Source organism: Martes martes (assembly GCF_963455335.1).
Source record: "Martes martes genome assembly, chromosome: 18".
Classification (NCBI taxonomy): Eukaryota; Metazoa; Chordata; class Mammalia; order Carnivora; family Mustelidae; genus Martes; species Martes martes.
In genome coordinates, this window is record NC_137906.1 from 12,588,092 (window position 1) to 12,612,495 (window position 24,404).

At 50.6% G+C, this 24,404-nt stretch overlaps 1 protein-coding gene across 2 annotated transcripts in view; it reads right to left on the minus strand.

Moving 5' to 3' along the window:
* SDK1 (sidekick cell adhesion molecule 1) overlaps positions 1–24,404 on the minus strand; it is an 865,094-nt gene that overhangs the window by 198,962 nt on the left and 641,728 nt on the right. For both annotated transcript variants that reach the window (XM_080830507.1, XM_080830508.1), the window contains exons 9-14: positions 22,247–22,441; positions 19,831–19,947; positions 18,491–18,658; positions 16,535–16,637; positions 14,239–14,415; positions 5,011–5,147 (exon numbers count right to left, since the gene is read on the minus strand). In XM_080830507.1, the coding sequence (XP_080686633.1) occupies positions 5,011–5,147; positions 14,239–14,415; positions 16,535–16,637; positions 18,491–18,658; positions 19,831–19,947; positions 22,247–22,441 (897 nt within the window). The remainder of the gene's footprint in view (positions 1–5,010; positions 5,148–14,238; positions 14,416–16,534; positions 16,638–18,490; positions 18,659–19,830; positions 19,948–22,246; positions 22,442–24,404) is intronic.

Genomic DNA, 24,404 nt, shown 5'->3' on the forward strand with positions numbered 1-24,404 from the left:
AAAGATACAATCTTTCCAGCTGGAGAAAGACCTCAACTCTTCTATTTCAGCAGCGGAATAAATGCCTTAGTGCGGCTCAGGGAACACATGCAAAGGGCTCAGTTTGAGGATTAGATTAAAACAAGGTTCCCCTCGCCCAAACATCAGGGTTATCGTGAAAGCTCATTCGATGAGTACGTGTGATTCTGATACTGTATGAGGCCACCTCACGCGTCTGAAAGGATACATTTTTTTTTTTAAAGGTAAAATTGCGGCTCTCATCCAAATACAAAACGAACACATGCTAAAGATTTTAGGCATCTCATTAATTCAGGAAGGAACCAGTAAGGTGCTCCGACAGGATGGAAAGGGAATTCGAAGTGCACACTCCAAATGAATTCGCAGATAGATGCAAACCCGGTTAATGTCTACAGAGTGATAACCGGTTACTGCAAGACCCACTTATAACCCAGACATGATTTATTTGCATTTCTATGTATGAGAATTATTTGCAATACCCTTCAGTTCTGTCTGAGCCATGGAGCTGTGGACCAGCTTGAAAGCAATGGAAAGTGTGGGCATCTAGAGGCAGCCAGCCCCGAAGGCTGCCGGATGAGATGCCCGGTAATGTGGGTTTGATCTGTCTCTGAGTCCACTTCAAAGCCCTCACAGTTTCTTCTGGCAGTCTCCTGCCTTGTTATCATAATCATCTCAAAGAAAGATTATTCTTGATCCAACTCAACAAGCACTTCAGAGACTGGGCCAAATGCTCTAGCTGTTCACCAGAATTCTCGACCAGTTCCCTGCATCCTTGCTATCAGGCTGTCTTAACCCAGGACCCCCAGGGTCCCCTTGCCTGCGGACCCCGTGTGCTCTCAACCCTGCCAGGCACCTGCCAGGCCAGGCCATCAGACACTGCTGCCCTCTTTGAACCCCCACTCAGTGAGGAGAATGATCACGCCCCACAGACAGGCAGTCCTCTGGGTGCCCGCGAGGCCCAGCGTGCTCTCCGTGGAGGGTTTTGACTCTAGGCAAGTGCACAGACAAAGGCTCAGCGGAAGCTGCAAAGTTCTGCTTCATGAAAGCTCTGGAGAGTCCCTCTGGTAATGGCTGGCGTGTGGCGAGGGCAGGTGTTGCGAAGGGCCTGCCCCCGCCATGGAACCATGCCAGTTTGGCCCTTGCAGGAGCCACGGTTTCCAGGAGAATGGCATACTGATCAGCCTGTCAGGAGGAACTGGCTGCAGAGAGTGTCCCGAGTAGCCGGGTGGATGGAGTTATTTAGAATTGTCTGCTGGCATGGTGCAGAACGTAGGCCAGATACAATTTCCATTTTAGTGTATTGCTGCTAAGCTGTTCTTTCTGGCCATAATTAGCCAGCATGTTCAGCTGTTTCTTAAGGGCATTGCTTCCTAGTAAAAATAAAAACCAGATCCTTGGCGCAGGGGACAGTGCGGGTCTTCCGGTTTGCTATGGCAGGAACAAGGCCCACTATGCAACCGGCAAGGCTGTGAACTGTTTCGGCAAAGTCCACAGAAGTATTTTGCACAGTAGAAACCGGAATCAGCACACAGATAAGCACATCTTTCCACTCTAGGTTCTTCATGTAATAATATTTTGAGCAGTAATAGTAATAGTGTAGATTACTTTGGACTCTTCTATATCACAGTCTCTCTAGGAAAACCAGATGGGAGTTGGAGCCAGCTCCAGAAAGCTCCAGTCGAGAGAGCCAGACGCTAATGAGGGACTAATGATATTCTTAGACCCTTTTGCAGGCATGTGAAGCGACTGAACCACCACAGAGAGGACCCGTGTGTGCCAGGCTCTCTGCCGGCTGTCACAGGTACAGGGAGAATCGGGCTTGGCCCGCCCTTATGCGGTTCACAGTCTCCCTGGAAGACACACATGTAGACCAGTAATTATCATACACAGTGCCAAGTACTCGAGGGATAATATACATAATGGTACAGAGACCCCAAGGAGGGAAAGAGGAAGCCTGCCTGGGCATGATGGGGCTGTGGGTCAAGGTCAGTACGGAGGAAAGCCGTAATTGAGCTAGGACACGAAGAGCGAGGGAGAATTTTCCCAGGACGACACTTTCACGGCACGTGGCAATGTCCCAGCCCATTCCCCGTTGTCTGTCGAAGCTGGCTATTCTCGCCAGGCTCGAGGCTCATGCTTTGGGGCCTTTGCTGATGCTGCCCCGTCCTCTGCCTGGCCCATGCGATAACCCTGTCCCCTTCGAAGGTTCTCTGTTTCACCTCCCAGCTGGTCCCTCTTATACCAGGGTCTCACAGCACAAGGGAGTCCTCCCATGGGAGCTCGTTATGTGGCAGGATGTGGTGATGAGTGTGACCTTCTCCCTGCTGTTAATGAGCAGAGATGGATCACCTCGGCCCTGCAGCCCAGCAGCCGGCAGAGTGCGGGGGGTGAAGCCGATGCCTGGTCGGGATTTAGTGTTGGGTGAGCGGACGCACGGGTGGAAGGCGTGAGGGCACAGGAAGTCTGCTTCCTGGAAGAACCCAGCACACATGCCATCTGCCGAGAAACAGCAGGTATGGTGTTTTGAAACGATGTCTTGTTTTGGTAACCTGAGGAGAGTGGAGCACTGGTCTTAAGGGAGGTCTAGGACTGTAGTCCAAGGGTGTCACCAAGGGACTTGACCAGAGAGAGATTTGTTTTGGTTCACTTGCCAGGTGCCCACCAGGTGTCAGGGCCGAGGAGACAGAGACTGACGAGCCTGGTCCTGGTCTCAAGGACGCAGATGGCCAGTGGGGTCGTGTTTGTCTGAACCCCGAGGGCAACACTTCTGCTCCTGCCTCTGCCATCTCTACACAGAAGGTTCTCACAGGCCGCATGAGCGCGGCAGCCTCAGGAAACCCTCATCATCTCAGGAAGGTTATTTTAATAAATACTGCTGATGCCGTCCCCTTTTGACCAGAGCTGTGGAGCTGAAGCCACGATGGACGGCGGCATGCAGACCGGGTTCCATTCACACCCCAACCCCCAGTTTGAGGAGAGAGAACAGGTGGGCTGTCAGGGGTTCCCCGGGAAATGGGGACCAGGACCTTGGGTACGCCTGGCTCTTAGACGGGGCTCACAACCCAAGCCATCACAGCCAAGGGTGTAAACTGAGAAACCCAAGCAATGGGACTCACATCTTGCTCCTGGGATCTCCCTCAGGGAACCATCTTGGGAGCTGCCGCCCTTCAGTGAAGGCAGATTCTTGGAGTGGGTCCCTTTCACCTCCGCACAGACGGAAACCTCCGTGTACCATCCTGGGTCCGTACTCGTCTCAGAGCCACGGCAGAAGTGCCAGGAGGAGACTCTGCTCCACGGACCTTCTCTGTAGCTGCCCGACGCTCGTTAAGAGCACAAGCTGTGGAGGCAGATGGCCCTGGGGGGAACCTGCCGTCACCTCCCACTGGCCCTGTGACCCCGGCCAGCGACCGTCCCTGCAAGTCAGCAGCCTCTGCGGGGACATGAGCATCAGACAGGGCCTGCTGCAGTGTGAGCATATGGGGATCAGAAGGAGGATCTCTTGTAGGAGACGAGGGGCAAGTGTGAAAGATCGTTAGGAGAGAAGGTGAAGTTACTCATTATGGGACACGTGGCTGGGTCGGCGTGAGAAAGGGCAGAGCTGTGGGATGCCTTCACCCTCGGAAGTGAGCAGGGCCCACCATGCTCATGCACTTCTGCCAGCCTGACTCAGGTGATGGGACCCCGAGAGGGCGCATTCCTAGCTGTCCTGGAATAGGAACCCGTTTATCATAATATCCTGAGACGACAACCCATGGGCCCGTAACACGGATGTCCCAGAAGCACAGCTCCCTGTGGTCTGGCTCACTCCCCCATGGGGGAGGACCTAGGAGGGGGAGATAACATGATAAAGGGAGGGTGGCGGCGGCAGGTGCCACCATGCAGGCACCAAGGACTGTGGGTTTCATTGTAAGCCCTGCAGGGTGTATCCAGGGAGGACATGTCCTTCATGTTTTAAGATCTTTCTGCTTGTGGCAGAACGCTTTGGAAGAGAAGAAGAGTAGAAGCAGGGGGACAAGTTAGAGGCTGTCTCGGTGAGAGGGAACGGGGCCTGCAGAGCTGGAGAGGGGAGCAGGGCCCAGCTCGTCCTAGGACACAGGCCAGCAGCATGGGTGAGCTGGGGACGTGGGCGTGGGGCCGGGCAAAGGAGAAAGGAGCCGAGGGCTGTTCTTGGCCTGCCAGCTTGAGCAACACAGGCCTCCCCAAGGGTGCCGTGGCGCTGGATCCGAGACCTGAATGCCCACACTAACGTGGTGAAGACCGCCAGGGTTAAAAGGACTTGAAATCACAGTCTGAAGAATTCACACGGAAGCACGAGGCCACCAGAGATGGGGAGGGGCGACGCTCTGTGCCTGACTCCAGAGGTCTGGGCAAGGATGCTGGAGACCAAGATCTCTTTTCAGGGAAAAGAGGTCCCTTGAAATCACAGGAATGCCCACGACTTCCTAAGAAGAGATTGCAGGTGGCAGGGAGGAGAGATGCTGGGGAGCCTGTCACATGGCCCGTGGGGAGGAGGGAAGGACCAGCGGGGCTGAAGCAAAGCCAGAACATGCTGACTGGGGCCACCAGGTGGAGAAGGTACAGCCCCAGGAATACTTAGCCCTTGTCTGCACCAGAGGAAACATGCAAAGACACCAACTAGTATTGTGCTTGGCTCCCAGCCAGCCCCAGGTGGAGGCAGACTGTTCCCCAAGCCCGAGTTCACCGGGGGACGGTGCTGAATGGGTTTGTGCGCAGCCTCCCTGTGGGGCCTCGGCCTCCAGATCCGGGCTCTCACGGGAAGACCCCGGCTTCCTTCTCATCCCTCCCGAGAGCCCAGGTCACCTTCTATCTCCCCCGAAGCCAGAGCTGGGGTTTTCACTGGAACTCTGCAAAGCATCCGTAGCATTTGACCAGTCGTTCGGGGTCTGAGCCCGAAGTAAAGGTGGAGGGTGTCACGTGCGCAGAGAGCAATCTGACTGCTGTCCACGGCGATGACTCGGCTTCGCTACTTACTGTTCTCAGACAGTTCCACGATGTAATAAAGCACCGGGCTGTTTCCATTAAACGGTCGAACCCAAGACAGCATCACCGTGTGGCTGTGGGAAGAGTTCAGGTTGGCCAGCAGGTTCTGAGGTGAGTGAGGCAGTTCACTTGGGCACAAAGGAACAAAAAGAGAAGAGCACACATCAGAGTCCGCGTTTAGCCTGGTCTTTACGCTGCATAGTCCTGGTGGGCAATGTTCGGAAGATGGAGAACATAAAATATGCCCCAAACCCAAACGCTCCTCCCCCACCACCCCCGAAAACCCTTCCTCGTTCACAGTCTTGTTTTTTCTACCAGAAATTTGATCTGATCCTTCCTGTGGAAATTATGCACCTGACGACTCCAACTTTAGTCGGGTGGGGAGGACCAGTATCTATACAGTACGATATTTAATTGAGAAAACTCGGTCTGCAATTAGCTCTTACAACTTGAAGCTATTAATGGAAATGCAGGAAGCCATCAACACGAAAAGGCTAGGAAGTAAGACTGAGCACGAGAGTTTCGGACGCTAGCACGTAGGGTCCCTAGCTGAAGTGCCCGCGTGAATTCCCGGAGGGCTCCCTATCGACGGCATGGGGCTGTGCTCATTCCATCTTCTGCTGGGTAACAAACAGGGTTTGGGGGAAGGACTCAGGGGAATGTGGAGAAAACTGTAACTAATAAATGCCCTGGAAACGGGGACTAACACATCAGCAGGGCTCTAGAATGGAAACACAATGAGAGCAAATGAATACCGCCAAGTGTTTATGGGGATTTACCGGTGACAAAGCTTCAAAATGCAGCTGCATGGTTTCTGCCACCAAGGGTCCACTGCCAGATGATCCTAAGAGGCCCCAGGCTGGGGCTTTCCCTCTCTATCTCACAGATCGGGGGCAGCACCCTGTTCTGTGGCCACCATTGGGAACGGCTTCTTCTAGAAATGTCTCCAGGCGGTGCTGGGAGAGGGGTGCCACGTGGACCTGATTCACCCACTAGCTAGGTTTTGGTCTCTCTTAGGCATCAATTACTGCTGGCCCACATAGGTTAGTACAAAGAGCCATAATTATGCTTGATATTTTTAATTTTAAAAACGTACTCATTACACTGTGAAATTTATTAAGTCGTTAGATGCTTGTAGCGACCTAAGCAACACAGCTCTCTCTAACCCAGGCACACTGTTAATAAACAGACTAATATTTCCAGGGTAGACTGAAACTCTAAATTAGTACAATAAAGAAGCAACGTGAACCTGAGACGTTGGCTTGTTTTCTCTTTAATTGTGAGTTGGTTTTAAATCAGAGAGGGACCTGTTTGTTATTTCTCTTTGAGTTCTCCAGTAACTGACTCCCTTAAACACCCAGTGTAGGCGAATCTGAAGGGAATGCCAGCGTAAAATACCTAATCTTCTCCCACACCCCATTTCCTATTGAGATCAGTTTGTTCTGAAACCTAGACCAAAGTTGTTGAAATAGTCCCACGTGACAACAAACTGAAATAAACTTGGATAAATAAGCCCGAATAAGACTGTGGTATTGTCAAGTGTTGGTCTGGTCTTCGCCCCAGGTTCCCGAGGTAGAATTCTAAACCCCTGGAAGTTCCTGAGGGACAGTCTTAGCTCTTCGTGGGGCCCCCGTCGGGCCACACCTGAGTTTATGCCAACAACGGCACTCAGGGCGGCCCCTGCAGAGTTCCAGGAGGGGACTCGCTGTGCTGGAAAGACCAACCATGTGGTTAGAGGGTTGGGTATTTGAGCCAATGAGATCAGCCAGACCTTGTGATCTCCTGGAAGTGGAGGGGTGGGAGCTGGGGACCGCGCTCAGTCATGTGGCCAGCGACTAGGACATCCCAGTAAAATCCCTGGACACCAAGCTTGGTTGAGCTTCCTGGTCCGTCATCAGACATCCGTGTGCCGGGAGGATGACGCCTCCCGAAGATGTGGAAGCTGCGTGTCGGGGACCCTCCCAGACCCTGCCGTTGCCTCTCTTCATATGTCTGGATCTGATTTTATCTATTATAATAAGACGAATATCCTAAGTAGGGCACTTGACAGAGTTCTGTGACTTGTTCTAGGCAGTCATCCACCCTGCTGGGGTCGTGGGAAGCTCTGAACGCTAGTGAGTTGGTCAGAGGTCACAGGTGGCCTGGGGGCCGTGGAACTGTGGCTGGTGTCTGAAGCGAGAAACGGTGCCGGTGCCCTTCACCTGTGGGGTGTGTGCTGACTCGAGGGGATCAGGATCACACTGTAAAGACTTCCCCTAAAGTACGAAGTTTTCTCACATGATGAACACTAACCAGGAAGGCTGACTGGGATAGTTGGTGTCCCAGCCTGTTCACTTGGGACACTGCCACGCACTGGTCCGAGGGCCACCCCCCCCACATCACTTCCAAGTTGGGAGGAGAGATGTACATGCAGCCCCAAGGCTTGGAAGCAGATGCAGGAACTGTAAGAGCCTGGAAGGACCGGGGTGATGGAAAGAGGCGCTGGGAGGTCCCAAGAGGATCTCACAGTGGGCAGGAGGCAAGTCCAAGGACACATTTCAGAGGAACGATTTCTGGAGGCTGACACTGCTCATGACTTATTCCTCCCGCCAAAGCCAGAGTGTTAGTTTGCTCGTCCTTCTCTCAGTCAGTGGTTACACACCCATCCCCGCTCCCATGTTCATTGTCGTCACACGCATCTAAGTAGTCACTATGTCTGACCTACTGCACCTGAGAAATGCCCAGAACACTAGTCCCTCATTGCCACAGACCAGCCTCAGCTCAACTGACACCAGCTCTCCCAAAAGCCATGACACGCGACCCTCCTGAAGGGCCTGCTGGCTGCCTCTGTACAGGGTCATGCCGTGAGCTAGCTCCCACATCCGCTGCAATCCCCTCCCACACTCTTTAGCCCCCCCCCCCCCACACTGGGTGCCCTCCTGAGAGCGCCAAACTTCCAGCAGCTCCCTGAGCAGAGCCATTGCGTGAGATGTGTGCAGGTGCACATGCTGTCCCATTGACTGGAGGGGCACGCCAATCAGAAACTCAGCCTCCGAGGCTTGGTCTCCCTCTCACCTTCGACTCATTCTTGAGCAGAACCAATCACTTCTACCTCTTGATTCTCATTGCAATTTATAGGTTTTTCCACTCACCAAACATCTTGAAGCCCTACAGGGGCCAGAACCCCACTGTATCCTGTCTGATTATGGATCTGCCTTTCTCTAGGGTAAGAAAATTCTCTCCTCCCTTCTTATCCTCTTTCCCTGGATCCCAAGGGAGAGGCTGCTACTTTCCTGCTCTCTCAGAGCTGACAAGCTACGTAAGGAGGGGCATGAGGTCCATACGCAGACTGGGACACCTCAGGTCAGGAGCCACAGGTTGGTTCTGAAGATAAGGTTGGGCAGGAATGCAGGGCAGGGCTGCATCAAGGGTCAGCTTATGGGGGGGGTCACATGGCTGGAGGGGTATGGGTGAGTGGAGATGGAGAGGAGGCTCCCTTAGGCAGAAAGGATAAGGAAGGAGAATGGCCTGATGGCAAGGCTTGGACTGGGGGTGGTTTGGGGGGCAGTGGTGGGAACGCAGCGTTTACACTGGGTCACAGAGGAAGACAAGTAAGAGACACATGTGTTTAAAATTTCTGGGCTAGCTCTGTGACATCGACTTTCCAGGGCTGGAACCGGGACCCCAAGGATAGCTCACTGGAAACTGTCCCAGGGACTGGATAAAACATCACATGACATCTGTGTATTGGTCAGGAGAGAGGACAGATTCTGAGACAAAAGCTGGGTGAGAGGTTGAGAAGGGAGCCAGGCATCCAGGCTCTGAGAGGAGACGGTAGAGGGGTGCACAGCATGCTGGGGACAAGCCTGGCAGAGTGGCCCTTCTGGACCTAGAGTTTAGATAACCTGGACCCAGGCCAGTAGGGGAACAGGCTTCTATTGGACAACAGGAGTGTCAGCTTGCGGGCCCAGAGAAACTACTGCGTCTCTGTACACCCTGTCCTGTGGCCTTGTGTGGGCCACGCTGGATCCACTTCTAAATCTTGAAAGGACATCTTTCCCGCACCTGGGAAAATACGGGGGTCTTCCACTCAATTTCAGATCATGCTTCTCTCAGCCTAAAATGAGAGCTAAGAAATGCCCAATCTGACAGGTGACCAGACAGCTTTTTCTGGGGGAAGGGAGTGTTCCATAGACTGTGGGCCAGTCACAGCCACTCTGGGAGTGAGAGAAAAGGACCCAAGCACTTGTCCCTGGAGGGTGCTTGTGCGCAGTCCCTCCATGCCCCTCAGAGCCGGCTGATTCTCATTCATCCCATGATTCTAGTAAGAGTGGTTTCTGACTTCCCTCCTCCTCACTGATCAAAAGCCACCAATGAACCAGAAGGCCCTAGGGCCTTCTAGAAGGGGGCACCCTGAACAGCAACATGGCAGCCAGGGGCCTGAGATGGAGGGGAGATTGAAAAGACTTTGGAACTGTGAAGACAAAGTAGACCTGAGACATTTAATGTAGGAACAGGGAGCCACAAGCCCAGTGGTGCCCAAGGATATGATGTGATGCATCAAGAAACAATGAGCCTCCATCCATCACTGCCCTTACAGAGTCTTCTTCGTGGGCTCAAGGTCACGCCCAATATGGCGGCCCAATGAGCAGTGTAACCTTTTACATACACTTGAGAGTCGGAAGGAAATTTAGGTTTTTTCTAGTTCCAGCCTCTGTCCTATAGGAAAACCCCTTTTATAGTATCTCTTGTGTTCAGTACTACCTGCTTCTCAATGCAAAGAACTTTTTAATATCATTGAAAATGTAAACTGTTTCTTTAAACGGTAAGTTTTGGTTATCAAGAAAATTAAGCTTTGTGCAATACTTGACTGACCCATCAATAACCGATAAAGGAGGCTTTAATATATTCTGAATCCATTTCAGAGAATCTTATCTAATAGGAATAGATTGTGTCTCAGCATTTCTCTGCCAACTTTGAAAGGAGATAAATGATCAGGAGAGTGACTCACAGACAGTGATATGCAGACAGGGTGACAAATGAAAGGGGATCTGGGAGCAATGGGAGTGAAGTTGGTGCTGAGTCACGTTGTAATTTAAAGAGAGCTGGGGGGGAGTCACCATCAAGCAAATTATATCACAAGACTATTGGAGATGAACAAGAAACCAAGACCGTACGGGAAGGAGATTAAGCCAAGTGTGTTAGGGGAAAACAGCTTTGAAAAAGACTTGAAGCCATTGGCAAAATTGTGGCCATGGGGGAACTCGCTGTGCGGAACAGGGTCAACTGAGTATTTTTCCAGGTGGAAGTGCTGCCCCTTTAATGCACAAATGATGACCCTGGTCAAATCCATCTTCTCCGACCTCACCCAGAGAATGAAGATGATGGGGGCCTGAGAGCCCTTGAGAAGCAGTATTAAATTGTTCACTCCTTATTATGGCTTTGTCAGATGTTGCTTTATTGAGAGAAACCTCTCCCACTGCCTCAGGGACTGATCGTCAAGTCAGCTCCATAAATTAGGTTTTTCTCTGTACTCCAGGCTCCTAAGAATTAGTCTCTGATCTCAGAAGGAAAGATGCAAAGCTAATTGGTCTTTAAATGATTAATAATTACTCAATCCATAAAACCCTAGGAGCCTGGTCCCCTGGGTGTGTTCAATATAGCAAGATGCTTTGGGGTATGGGGCCATCCCAACCTAGCTCCTTTCTGTGAGGCACCTGCGAACTAGCAGGGAAGACACGGCCACCCAATCAGTGACCGGCATCTCATGACGGCCTGCATATGGTTAACTTACAGGGCACAACGTGGGACCGTGGGGATTTGTGGGAGCCTCTCCTCTCAGGGAGGCCATGAAGGCAGACCCCCTCATAAATTAGCCTTCCTCTGTGATAACAATTACACAAGCCCAGCTCAACCTCATGGAGGGAGTTGAGGCTCAGTCTGATGTTTATGGGACATTTATACCTGGCACTGTTCCAGGCACAGAGGGCTCAGCAGCAGAGAGACATACGTAGTGGGTCTGAAGGTCACAGAGTGTGGTCAAAGAGAAAGCAAGATACAGGGGAAACTTCCCGGCCCCGGGTGTGGGGAGGCTGCCCTTGCTGAAGGAGTCACAGCCCTTCTTGTGAGATGGTGAGGGAGAAAGAGGAGTTGTGATTTATCAGCACCCACCTGAAACTGGCTTCCAGGCCAGGCTTCTACAAACGCTGGTTCGGTCAAACCTCACAACAGCCCTATACGGCCATGACAATGCGTCCAGCTCACGGTAGGGAAAACCAAGGCTGAGACGTGGTGGCTAACTTGCCCAAAGTCAGGAAGCGGGGTGTTCAGTCCCGCCCGGCTTGTGGGCAGCACCCCCTGAGGACCTGCTGGCCCCTGTGGTCCTGCCAGGACTGTGCCTTCTTCAGCACTGTCCTAGGGGTGAGGCAACACATATCTGGCCAGGCTGGCACAGAGGAGGGCGCTGAAACTCGCCACAGACATGCCAAAAGCAAGCCAGCGGACGGTCTGCTTCTGCAAAGCCCACTTCTGATGCCCCTAATTTCTATATTTAACAAAGTAGCTTTTAACTCAAGTGGGGAGGTAGGGGAAGCAGGCTTTCAGCCTCTTTTGAAGGACACTATTTAGCCATAAGTACCTCTCAGTCACTTCTGCAATATGAGATTTTTTCCTTTTTTTTTTTTTTTGTCATCTCAGTAAATCACAGAAATGTTACGGAGCTTGATTTGAAAGTTCTCTGAGAAGCACAAAACACCCTGCAATCGTGACTTATGACTATTATCATTACTGTTGTCATTACTGATGTCGTAGAGTTAAGACCTATTTGGATCTAAAGATAGACCACGCTGTAACCTACAGCTTCCTCAATTCATTCAGATTTGCAAGAGTGGAGTGTTTATTACACTCACAATTCACAAGGAGCCACGGGCTTCCAAATCAGCTCTGCAACCCGTTGTACCTAAATTGGTTTGAATCACAAATCTGCAAATATTTCTATATTTAGAGATGAGGTGTTTTACCATTACAGAAAGCCCATTATTTTATAGATACAGCAACATTTGCTGAAAAATGCATTTTACTCAGAGGAAATCAAATAAGCAAATAGAAGGGAAGATATGTAAATCAGTAGAACATAAAAACTGTGTGGAATAAAAAGCATGCACTGTATTGGAAGCAAGCAATTTGGCTTCTGCTGACAGAGTCTTTACGAAATGCTAACACTTATTTATTTGATACCAATGATGGATGATCTAAGAGTTCTCAAAGGTAGTATTAAAAATGGGAATAGCACAGTGGATTATGTGAATTTGCTGGTCATATACTCCAATATACTCAATATCAAAATATGAAAAAGAAAAGATCCTCAACATGACGTAAGGAGGAAAGACAGGAGGAAGAAAGACACAGGGCCACAGCCGAGCAGGGGTTTGGGAGTGGGGGCCTGAGCTCTCCATAGTGGGATCCGTGCCTGTGTGCTTAGGAGGAACAGCCTGGGGTGTGTGAGTCTCAGAGGGAAGAGCCAGTCAGAAGGAGGACCAGCCAGTGGCCGGTAACCTACAACATTTATCCATTCATGGGCACATCTACCAGCCAATGTATATTTATGGAGCCTTGCTGGGGTCCCAGTGCACTTCCAGGCACTCAGAGTCCAAAGCCGTGCCATCCAGGTGTGTCTGCTTCAGTAGGAAAGGAACGGTGAAAATTCACACCCTGCCCCCGGACAACCAGGGCTCCGGCAGAAGGTCCACGCAAGGGCCAGGAGGCTGTGAGACATCCGGTGTCCCGACTCAGGGGTGACCCCCTGGCTGAGCCCTAGAGGAGGCATGAGCCCTTCATGGGGGATGGCAGAAGACAGAGGCCCCACCATGGAGGCAGCAGGAGGCTAAGGCTCCAGGCGAGGGCTAGGTGAGCGTGGAGGGCAGAGAGCCCAGGGTCAGCAGGTGCAGAGGCTAGAGCTGGGGCACACAGACCTGGCACGTCCACACACATTCGGTCAGCCGTCTGGACAGCGGCCCCCAGCACACTGGCCTGTGGCTGCGGCACCAAGCCCCCGTACGTCCCCTGGGGCTGCAGGGCACCCACTGCACCCTAACAAAGGACTAACGTCTACCTACACGAGAGCAAGGGGTCATCCTACAGAGGCCAATGAGGAGGTAGAAGGGGCTTTTCCAGGTACTAGAGGCACAACATAAGGCTTTTCTGGATTTGTTGCTACACATCATTAATCCATCAAATTCCACAAAGAGACGCTAGCACAAAGTGGCCCGTCCGCTCGCTTGCTCAGACACGTGCAACAGACATGAGAAGCTGTGCATAGCATGTAGCCTGCGTTTTTCTTTCTCATTCTCATCCCCTCGGCCAGAGTCTAGGGATCCAAAGACAAATGAAACTGGCCCTATAATCAAACCATTCACACCGTGTGTTCGGGAGTGGCTTTTGTCTGGCCTTCCCAGATGGAGGGGCAGAGACCTTTCCTTTGGGGCCAGCAGGGCCCCTGTTGGCTGCTGGCCTCACCCCCAGAGCTGGCTGCCCTAGGACACTGGTCTCACACGGCTGCTGTATCTTCGGAGTCACTGTTGGATGTGTGCTCAGGGACTGTCTGGGAGGATACCATTTTTTAAAAAATAAATATGTCAGAGAAAGGGAATTTGTCAGCAGGTTCCTTAGCCCCTGCCTGTGAACAGAGAGCAGCGGTACTAAAGAGGGCCCAGGGATAGAGGAGGGTGGTGGTTTCCCACCCAGGCCCCAGGGACCCCCAGGAAGTCCAGGTCAGCCTCTTGCCATTCTCAGGATTTCCAGAGACTTCGTGGAGAGTGTGTCTTTGCCCGCAGAGAGGCAGCCAGCTCTCCTGGAATGGTCTTGTCTCGCCAGGCTGACCCTGACATTCCTCGCCGATGGCAAGTGCTGACGAGCATCATGCCATAAAGCAGACTGAGTGTTCCTCACACATGGTGCGATGAACAGGGCCCACCACGATACGGTACCAATGGGGGAAATGAGGGAAACAGAGAGGAGGAGGATGAAAACCAAGTATCAACTTTCTAAACCAAGAGCGCAATGTTTTAATTTTGAGGATCCGGTGAAACCCCAATGTAAGGCCATGGCCTCTGACTGCTGGCTTGGGACCCACTATGGCACCACGTGTGTTAAGTGACAGTCACTGGGAGTCAGGACAGCGGCACGTAATCCTGCAGATAACGGGGAGGCAAGGCACTTAGGCTACGCGGTAGCAACACTCACATCACCTCTAGCCGGGCCGTCCTGGAGTCGTTCCCTCCTTCGGACACGATTTCACAGGTGTAGTCTCCAATGTCACCCGACCACGTCTGGCTAATGAGGAGGGACCCGTCCTTCTCTACCACAATCCTGGAACTGCTAGATGGGGTGATGACTGTGTTGTCCTTCTTCCAGATGTAGCTGTAGGCCAAGCATGGAGTCACGAGTTAGAAAAGATCTCCAGTTAGGATCCAGCCAAGAGCCTAGAGTTAGGATCTGGGCCACAGGCAACTGATCACCTTGTGAGTAGACCAGAAGCCACGGCACTGTGCTCCTTAAATGGGTGAATTTTAAGACATGGGAATAGATCCAAAAGAAAGAAAAAAGAAAAGCAACCAGCTATCTTGGTCACAATACAACAACAGATGCTGAGGTCAAAAATGGGTCAGTGAGGACTGATCTGGTCTTTGGGTTTAGAGATGGAAGTCTGTCGTGTCCTGATCACACTTGTCATTTCCTAAATCTACTTCACCTTCCCACCCAGGAATGCGCCTGGTAGAGGGGGTTGTTGACCGGAGAGGAAGCAATGACTGTTCAAAAACTCTTCAGAGGGGAACCACCCAACTTCTAGAAAAAAGACAGATCATGCCCCATAAACGTGTTTTCTTAAGATCCAACCATTCTGGCAGAGTTTCCTTAAAACTGCATTTCTTTTTCATTTAATTCTTTATTTATGACCACTTTCACACATTTTTCTTTTTGAATGTAGGAGCAATTAAGAGTGTGCTCAGCAACTGGCTGTCAGTGGACAGGAGCCACTACTCACCGCTGGATGGGATCAAAGTGCTGGCTTTCCTTTCCAAAATAATTTGCCTGGACTTACAAAATGTACCCAGTTCTTTAAAGGTTTAATACGCACAGAGCAAAGACAGTAATAAACTGCTTATCTGCAACTACCATGAAACAGAACAGACCTGGTCTCCCCTGAAGGAAATGAATAAACTGCTCACTCGGGGATACAACGTCCAGCTGCGATTGTCCCTTAGGGCCCATGCTCTTGGGGCAGAGAAACCGGGCACGAGGGGTGCCCCAAGAGTGAGCGATTGAAGTCCTCTTCAGGAAGGAGGCTCCAATTTTGTTGTTTAATCACACATAAAAGCTCTGAGAAACCCACATGGATCCAGAGGGATTCCATGTAAGCTCACAGAGTAGCAGAAAACCAGCTTATCTGTCCTTTCTCTCTGGAATCCTCTGCCCAAACCACTTAGAGATGAGCGGGTTCTTTTCTGGGAATGACAGCTCTCGCGAAGACGACCTCCATGGATTCCCTAGGTAATCCTGAACCTGTTAGTTTCTGCTTGTTGGTTTTGCATCTGACACTCTCATAACTAAACCAAACTTGGCTTCTGAGCTCTGGGGAACTCCAGAGAGCCAGGTGGAGGCACGGAAATTCATGATTTGCCAAACACCTGCCCAAGAAGAGTGAGAAAGCAGCTCAGTCTCTGAATCCAGTTAATAATGTATGTGGCAGCCACCACCTCCCTCTGCCCAGAGTGAGACGTTCCAGAAAGGAGGAATGCATCTCGATTCTATCCATTTGGCTAAGTGCATGCCTTCCGGGCTAAGGCCAGAGAGACAATTCTAGGAGGACTTTATCTTTCTTCCTAGATTTATTTTCCAGGCTGATTCTGAAAATTAAAAACTACTCTGAAATTGGCAGCTCTTTGGGAAGAAGCTTACCACCCATGGTCACCTGTATCTCCTGTCACACATTTACCTGGAAAGTCACATGTTTCATTGCTACCGTCCCGTCCAAACTCAGACAAAGACCAGATATTCCGATGCATTTAGTGGATCTTCGAGGCACACAGTCCCATCTTTACAAGTACTTCCCTATATGCACGAGGGGACTGTGGTTGCCTTTCTTCTGGGTGTGGGTCTCCCTTGCTCCTGTGAGTATTGTACGGCCCAGCGTAAACACCACTGAAATCCTATTCGATCCCTCCAGATTTTTCTCTCATTAAGTATCAGCCTCTGACAAGTACGTTTTACAGATAGTGTATTAACCTTGGCAGAAAAATCATGAAAAGCTGTACCGAAGTCATGAAGTGGAACATAGCTCACTGTAAATAATACATAAGGCTGAAGTAGAAAATGGGATTTGTGTGATTAATGATGGAGCCCAAGACTGTGAGATGCTGTAATCAGGGATCTGTGGCTGAAATCAAAGCTTCCCAAATTCTCCCTTCCCATCTCCTCGTCAGTTCCTAAGCTCCCAGGACATGAACGAGCCTCAGATATCGTAAGTGACGGAACTGACCGGAGGGCGATCCGGGGGTCGTGAGTGGCTCCGCAGTGCAGCGTGGCCGTAGTCCCCTTAATCACCACGCGGTCCTCTGGAGGGTTAACGATGGACGTGCGATCTGTGAAGACATAAGTCACAGCTCAGACAAAATTACATGCTCCAGAGTTTCCTCCCTCGGGGGGAGGGGGGAATGAATTGGTCATCTGACAACAAAACCTCCAAGTTTTCTCTCATCTTGGCAAAGTGAGCGTAAATGGAAGCGCTGGGAAGCACTCAGGGAATTGAAAGCGAGCCTTCCCAGGCCGTAGCCGCGGTTGGTCGTGGGGCGTTCCTCCCCATAAGGGCCACTCCCAAACCTCTAAACCCTCCAGGAGACATCGAGAATGACGAGCATGTGCCGAGGTTTATGAGGTTCTGCAGTTTAGGTGAGAATCTTGGTTCTTTCCCAAGATCATTAACATTCTGGTCATTTCTGCTGTCTGCGCAGCACTTCATGACTTTGCAAAGTGCTTCCATTTATATCGTTGTACTTAATCTCACAACAACCTTGGGAGGGCTGTGAGAGCACCACTCCCAGGTTTTCGGACTAGAAGGTGGAGCTCAGAGGCGTGGTGGTTCGCCCAACACCGGGTACGGGTCAAGGTGGGGCCACAGCCAAGGCCCCAGCAAAAGCCCTGTGCTGGGGGTCCCCTCGCTGCATCCCTCTGAGGTGAACACTGCTCTGGTCCCACCAACAGAGCCTGAAATGTGGGAGTCATAAGACGAGGTTGGCCCCCAGCCTGACTGTTTGTGGCTGAATGTCCAGGAAAACATGCGAGCTTTACTGTCTGCGGAAGGGGGAGGCAGGCTGCATGAGCGTACCTATTGCTCTAGTGCTGTTAGAATCTGAATCTTAGCAGATCCATAGAACTTTCTGGTGAGTGACCTACAGACATGCAGACATCAACTCTTCACAAGTTGTTAAATATGTGACCAGTCGGAAGTGGGTGGACACAGTGGGCCAAGAAATAAGACAAAAATCTTTTTTGGGGGGGGTACCCGACAATATCGGGGAGGGGTTAAATTCATTCCTTTCTAAAACTCCTGGTGTTTTTAGAATACCCAATAAATCAGTAAGGTCATTGATTAAAGTGCACACAAACTGTATCATAGAGAGCAAAACAGACATGAAATAAAGCATGGTAATTCAGTTTCTCTTTCAGGATAGTGTTTTAACAAATTCATCACTGATGCAAATTAAAAGTTTTTCTCTTCCTATAGATAAACTTTATAAAAATCGTGAGCCCTGTCTTTTGATTTTTTTAATAACGATTTTTATTTATTATTATTAATTTTAGTGACATACTTATAGATGAAGCAAAGAGGAAAAAGTACGCCAGCAAGTGAAGCTAAAAGTTTTGGCAGGGGGCAGAAATACTCAGTAATGAATCCTTACGTCTGGAAAACGATCTATTCTTCATTTCAGGAAACGGTGTTCTCGATAAAGAAACAAAAGTTGGAGAAATAACAAAGATCTTTCTCCAGTTCACTCCTAACATAGAAAACACTCATATTTAATATACTAGGAGTGTTTGAGTTGGTTATAATGATATTATAGAAAAAACCATACTTTCTCTAAAACATTAACTCTTGATTCGGTTTCTTTACGTGAAGCTTCCAAAATTAACCACCCCACCGGTTTTGTCATTTCGGCTCATTTGGGCTAATACCCTCTCTGCCACTGACTGTAAAAAGTCCCTCTTTTCTTTCTCCTGAAACATCTCCATTAAATCTTTGAATACAGTTTCTAATTATGCTTTCAGAAACTGAAAAATTAATTACTCAACAGATTTCTATAAATTAGTTGTAAAAATAATCATTCTCTTATGATTCAATTAGAGACTCCAAGGGCATATTGACATCCCTAAGCACAGCTGACATGGCGATTAAGCCGTGATTAACAGAAGGTTCCACATGGCCTGTGGTCCTTACTCCAAACGGTCAGGGCTGCAGATGCGTTCAGGGACCCCTCTGTGTTGGCTGCGTAGCAGGTGTAGCTGCCGGCATCCTGGAGGAAGACAGGGGCGATCTGCAGACCCCCAGACTCCAGAAGCATGAACCTAGGAATCCGCACGGAGCCACTGGCCAAAATATGTTTTCCTGAAGAAAAGTCGAGAAAGCAGGAGTGTTAACACCAAGACCAAGGAAATGACTTGAAACAGTCATAATGAAGTGAAAAACTATACGTACAACAGTAATCGAAGCCGTTCCCTTTAACATAATTTAGGATAATGGAGACCAAAAAAATCTTCGAAATTGAGAAACTTGGTTAAATAAATTATGAACCATGTATGCGGTCATTATCTCTGGCTGACTGATTCTGAGTTTCCCTTATATCTGTATGCGCTTGAAGATTTTCTGTGTAAAGTTATCATTATATTCTGAATCGGGAGAGAAAAGTATGTGTAAGATAAAAGAATGCCCTCTTGCCAGCTTGCTGGCCTGGAGCTCCTCAGGCGTTCATGTTTGAGAGCCATGGTCTGAGGGTGTGACGAGGCCTTTACGTGAACCCACACGTGTCAGCACATATTTATTAAGGACAGACCACGTGTGTGGTTCATTTAGTGACACACGTGCCTGTGGAAGGAGCTGGAACTAGAGCGCAAGCCGGAGGCATGAAGCCCCTCCTCACGGGGACTGAAAACAGGTGACACCAAGAGCATCACGTGTGTCAAATGAGCCAGAAGCGTCTTTCTCTCTCGGTTTCCTATTTCAGTGAAGCTTCATCCCTCCGAGGCCACTCTGCTAAGGGACACTGAGAAGGACCTGGGTGTCACCCAGGCTTTGGTTTCTCTGCCTTTTGTGAAACGAGGTCTCATCGGCTTACGTATCCTATCAGTTTCAGGTGTGCCACCTCGGCACCCTTCTTTCTTACAAGAGCAAGGATATTATTCTTAATTTTTAACAGAACCTTCGTTTCACAAATGGGGACACTGGGTCCTGGTGGCACGTCTCCGAATCCACTCCCTGGTATTTTGGGGGAATCCCTTCATAAGCCTAAGGAGCTCTATGAAGGGCTGAGGCAGAAAACAGGGATATTCCCATGTTTTAAAACATGGCTGTTTCCTCTCATGGAGGTAAGCTCCATGAAGCTCCCAGGGGCCCTGCCTGTCCAGCTCACGCTGGTGGCCCGGGTGTCTGATGCCGGGCGGGTGCCCCACAGATGGCTGCCGGTCTTCACTGAATGGACGAAGGAGGGCGGGAAAGAAAACACACGTGGCTTGGGCCGATGGGCTCATCCCCGTGTGGGCCAGGCTGCACTGGTGACCTACCTCTCCTCCATGTGATGGCGGGCTTGGGGGCTCCGGACACCTCACACCTCAGGATGGCCGTCATCCCATCGGTGACCGTGGTGTCCACCGGAAGCTGAGTAAACGCCGGGGCGACATCTAAGCGGGAGTCAACAGGGAGATACTCAGTGCACTGTCCCCCAGACGCGCTCAGACCTGCCTGCTGGGGTGGCCCATATGGGCTTTTATGGGACTAATCACAGAGATAACTGTAGCAATAAAGGAGGAAAACCTTTCAGGAGTGACTATAACCTTCCCTTATTTGTCCCCCAGGAACTGCCTGTGTTTACAACCTGAAGAGAACTCTAGTCTCGTGGCTGAATGGACACGCAAGTGGGCGAGCGCAGGAGCCGGGAGTGGCTGCTTCAGGTGGATGTTAACGAGGGGGACAATTATTCAGGTAAATCTAACAAGCTTGCATTTAGTACTTTTGGAAAAATAGAAAAACTGGATTTTTGAATATTAAATATTACCCAAAGACAAAATAACCAGATTTGAAGCACGTCAGTGAGGGATTTCCAGGAAGTGTCGGGGCCCAAGTGCTGGGGGCGTCTTCTTGTCCTTGGGGGTCGGCATGGGCCTCCAGCTCCTGAGAGCCCCCAATCAGACCGAGACAGTGGTGGGTAGCTCAGGCTGGCTTTAGCGAGATTCAGCGACTTTTTCTACTCTGATCTGTGTGTCCCCAATCCCATGAGGCCCCTGAGCTTCCCAGGACCAGTGGATGAAACTTGGGACCGAAGCACTGCTGCCACCTCTCCTTCTACCACAAACCACCTACGCCCTATGGATGCCACCTCCAAAGCAAATCCCAGAGACCCCTGCTTCCCTCCCCGGCTGGGGCCCCCAAGTCGACAGTACAGTGGCCTCCTCCCGGATCCTAAGCCTTCCGCTCTTCCCTGCATTGGCCGTTCTACACCCGGCCGTCGGTGCCCCGTGGAAGTCGTGAAGGACACCCTGCCACAAGCTGGTAGAACCTTCCCTCGGGCTCCTGGGCCTTCGCCCTGCTTGTCCCTCTCACCTACCTCCTAGCAGGACCCCTGGCTCCTCACCACACTGCGTCCCCACTGTCTCCTTGCACCCTGCACACACACCTCCCCAAGCTTGTGTCTGGAAATCACCTGCAGCCTCCCCCATCCCGTGACACCCATGTCCCCCAAAACTTTGCACATTTGGGCCTCAGCTCCGGCAGCATCACAAGGAACGCAACCTGACCACCCTCAGAGAGGCCTCCCTGGTCACCCCAGGCCCCACCTGTCCGCTCGTTTCCCATCCCTCATCCCTGGCTAAATTACCCCTCCTCTGCCGTCTGTCTCCCCACTTCCTGATCTCTGTCCTGGAGGTGTGAGAACTTTGTGTGTCTTCCTCGGAGCTCTGTCCCCAAGCCCCAAAGACCCAGTGCCTGACACAGATGCTGTGTAGATGTTCGTTAAATGCATGAACTAATATAACACTGTGTTAACTATACTGGAATTAAAATAAATTAGAAAAAAAAGTATGCTCATCTGTGCCCCACAGCTGCCTGGCCGACTTGTAAGATATACTTTAAATAATTCTAATTGATCGAAACTCAGTTTCTGGCATAAGTACCAATATTATTGCCATCATTTGAAGTGATACTGGTTTCCTATGCTCTAAACCAGAGACTAAATCTGACCTCTGGACAAGGTTCAAGGTAATGACCCCTACTTTACCAAAACACACACAGAGAGTCCTTAAATTCCTAAGTTCAGGCAGATGAGAGCCGTCTGCATACGGACATGATTTGCTTCCTCAAGCGGCTCTCACACCTGAGGATATCAGCATTTGGCTTCCAAGAGATATAATTCCATAACCACTAAATATGACTTCATTTTAGAAGAACAATATTACAACTGTGGGGCTGAAAAAGAAAACCCATAGATACAGTGAAAACCTATACCTTCATTTTAGTTTTCAAAGACAGGGTGCCAAAGTATTTCTGCTAATGGAGTAATAAAAGAAACTTACAGAAGAACTATAATTGTTCGATAAAACTAAAATAGAATGTGAATATAAAAAAATGGGAAAAGGATCAAAAGAAAAAGATTAGGAATGAGCTATTCACTGAACAGTGCTTCCAGTTCATTCCAGAAAAGTGGAGATATTTGTCCCCTCACTTCTCAGCAGACAGGAGAGCACGAGGCTCTCCCGAGAGCAGGTCAGGCGGCAGGGCGTAGGGACGATGGGGTGTATTTGCTGCTGGGGGGCTTAGCACATGGGCTTTCATGGGCAGGAGCGGTGGCACTCCACAGTGGGTCACCGCTGGCCCCCACGCCCTGTCCGTTCGCAGAACAGATGCTACGGTTTTCCGAGTGGGGAGCTCTGGCGGAGGGCCCAGCGCAGGGGGTCTGGCTGCGGGGGCGGGGCGGGGAGGACTCACTAGTGACGTCCAGGTAGGTATGGGTCTGGATCTCCCCTCCTTCGTTACTGGCAAAGCACTGGAAGATCCCCGAGTCCTCGGGACGCAGCTTTTGGATACGCAGGCCTCCGCTTGACAGCATCTTGTACCGGGGATCCCGGAGCTTGCCGATGGACGTGGCATCCTTGTACCACTGGAGGGCGGGAAGAGGGACCCCTACGCAGGAGTGGAAATAATTGGGCATTTGAAAGAACTCAACTGCAAGCACGTTAAGTGAGAGCTGAGGAGAACATGTTTCAGACACTACAAGGTGATAGTTTGGTGGCATGTTTCGTCTAGGGTCCCTTTCTCCACCTCGCACAGTGTTATGTGCAGAGAAACGGACACAGAGAAGCAGCAAGAGGACGAGCAGTGGCGAACTCCTGATCTGCTGGGCTGCAGATCGTTCTGGACCCCCGAGCCGGTGCGGGTTTGTGCTCTGGTCTGGAGAGAGAGAGGGATTCCAGCCGGGACCATGACTGTCCTGGGAACAGACAGGGATCGGGAAGAAGGCCCCTGCTGCCCTGCAGCACCTGCCTCTGCCACTCGAGGCTCAGGGAAGGGCCGCCAGGACCAGAGACACATTTGGAAGGAAGTGATCACTGCAACCTTGAAATGTTGCTAGGAAGATTAACCCCATCAGCGCACGCAGATGTCCCCAGTGCCTTGCACACGGCAGCGCTCAGTGGCTAGAATGACTCTGATTAGGACTAACCATAAGAAGAAGGCATCCCATCTTTTCAGCCGTCCCCTGCCGAGGGGGCTGAACATCACTGATCTAAGCGGACGTCCATGGCAGTGGAGGACGGTGGAGGTAAATCACCCGAGGTGCGTGTGGGGGGAGGCTGAGGGGTCCTGAGAGGCATTTAGCTGTGGATGTGGAAAAAGCTGCCTTGGCTCCCAGACAAATGTGAGTCTAGTAGGTAACAAGGAGGGGTCAAAGGATGGTGCCACCCCTGTCCCTAGGAGCTAAAGGCACTCGGAGCAAGGCCAGCACTTGGAGCAGGAGGACAGAGGGTCAGACTGAGGCTGGCTGTGCCTTCCTCATCTCATTCTTCATCTTAATGATGTTACAGTGAAAATTCAGGCCTCGGTCAGTGAGACCAGAGCCCTGTGCTACCCAGCTGGCCCAGTGGATGGCGGCGGGGAGGCTGGGTTTCAGAGGGAAGATGCAGGGGACAAAGGGCAGGCTCACAGGGGCAGAACCTAGGTTGTGAATGAAGGGACTCTGCTCAGCCTGAAAGCGCGAGGACCTCTGTTGCTCGGCCCCGACATGGCCATGCTCAGCGCGTGGAGCCTAGGGCATGACGAGGCGTGCGCTAGTCCCCGGTGCCTTACTGCCTGGGATGACCTCTGACCTGGGAGATGCCAGGCTCCTTCCCTGGGCAGCTCCCCCAGAAGCTTGTGTGACTAGTGGTAGGGGACACTGCCACCTGGGCATGTCTCTGACCTCCTAAGCCACCTATACCAACTGGGTAGACATGACAGGCTGTGCACAGACACTCCGCCAAAACACATGCGACAATGTGGTCCTGAGCATGGCGGGTGCATGTATGTTTGCTGTGGGCCCACGGGAAGTGCGCAGGAATGTCTAGGCTGGTTCTTTACCTCGGTTTCCCGACCTATGAAATTAATTTAAATAAAACCCATCTTGGCAGGATTCACGGTGAAAAGCGCACCCAAATCCCTTGATTTCAGATGCCATGTAGGTGTAAGATGTCTTCTTTAATAAATAAAGTTAATGTCGTGGAATATTTCAAGATAATGTATTCTCAGATTCTGTTCTTTGCCTTAATTATGTTTCCTGTCACTTTTCATTAAATCAGGAAATTAAAAAAATCCATTTCAAGGTAAAAGCATAACCAATTCATGTAAAATCTCCTAAGAGCAATTACATGATCGAGCTTTCATGAAGAGTAACCACTTCGCATGCTGCTGTAGTCTCATTGTCAAAATTTAAAAAAAAGCAGTAAATTATCTGATGGCAGCGTTGAAAGGCCTGCTCAGTATATATGTACACGTCTGTATTTAACAAGCAGTTTACCCTGTAGAAATCATGCAAAAAAGAGCATTCTCTTGTCAAGGGAAGGGCTTAAGACTGTCATTTATTGAAAAATAATTGTTAGTATATGGGGAACAA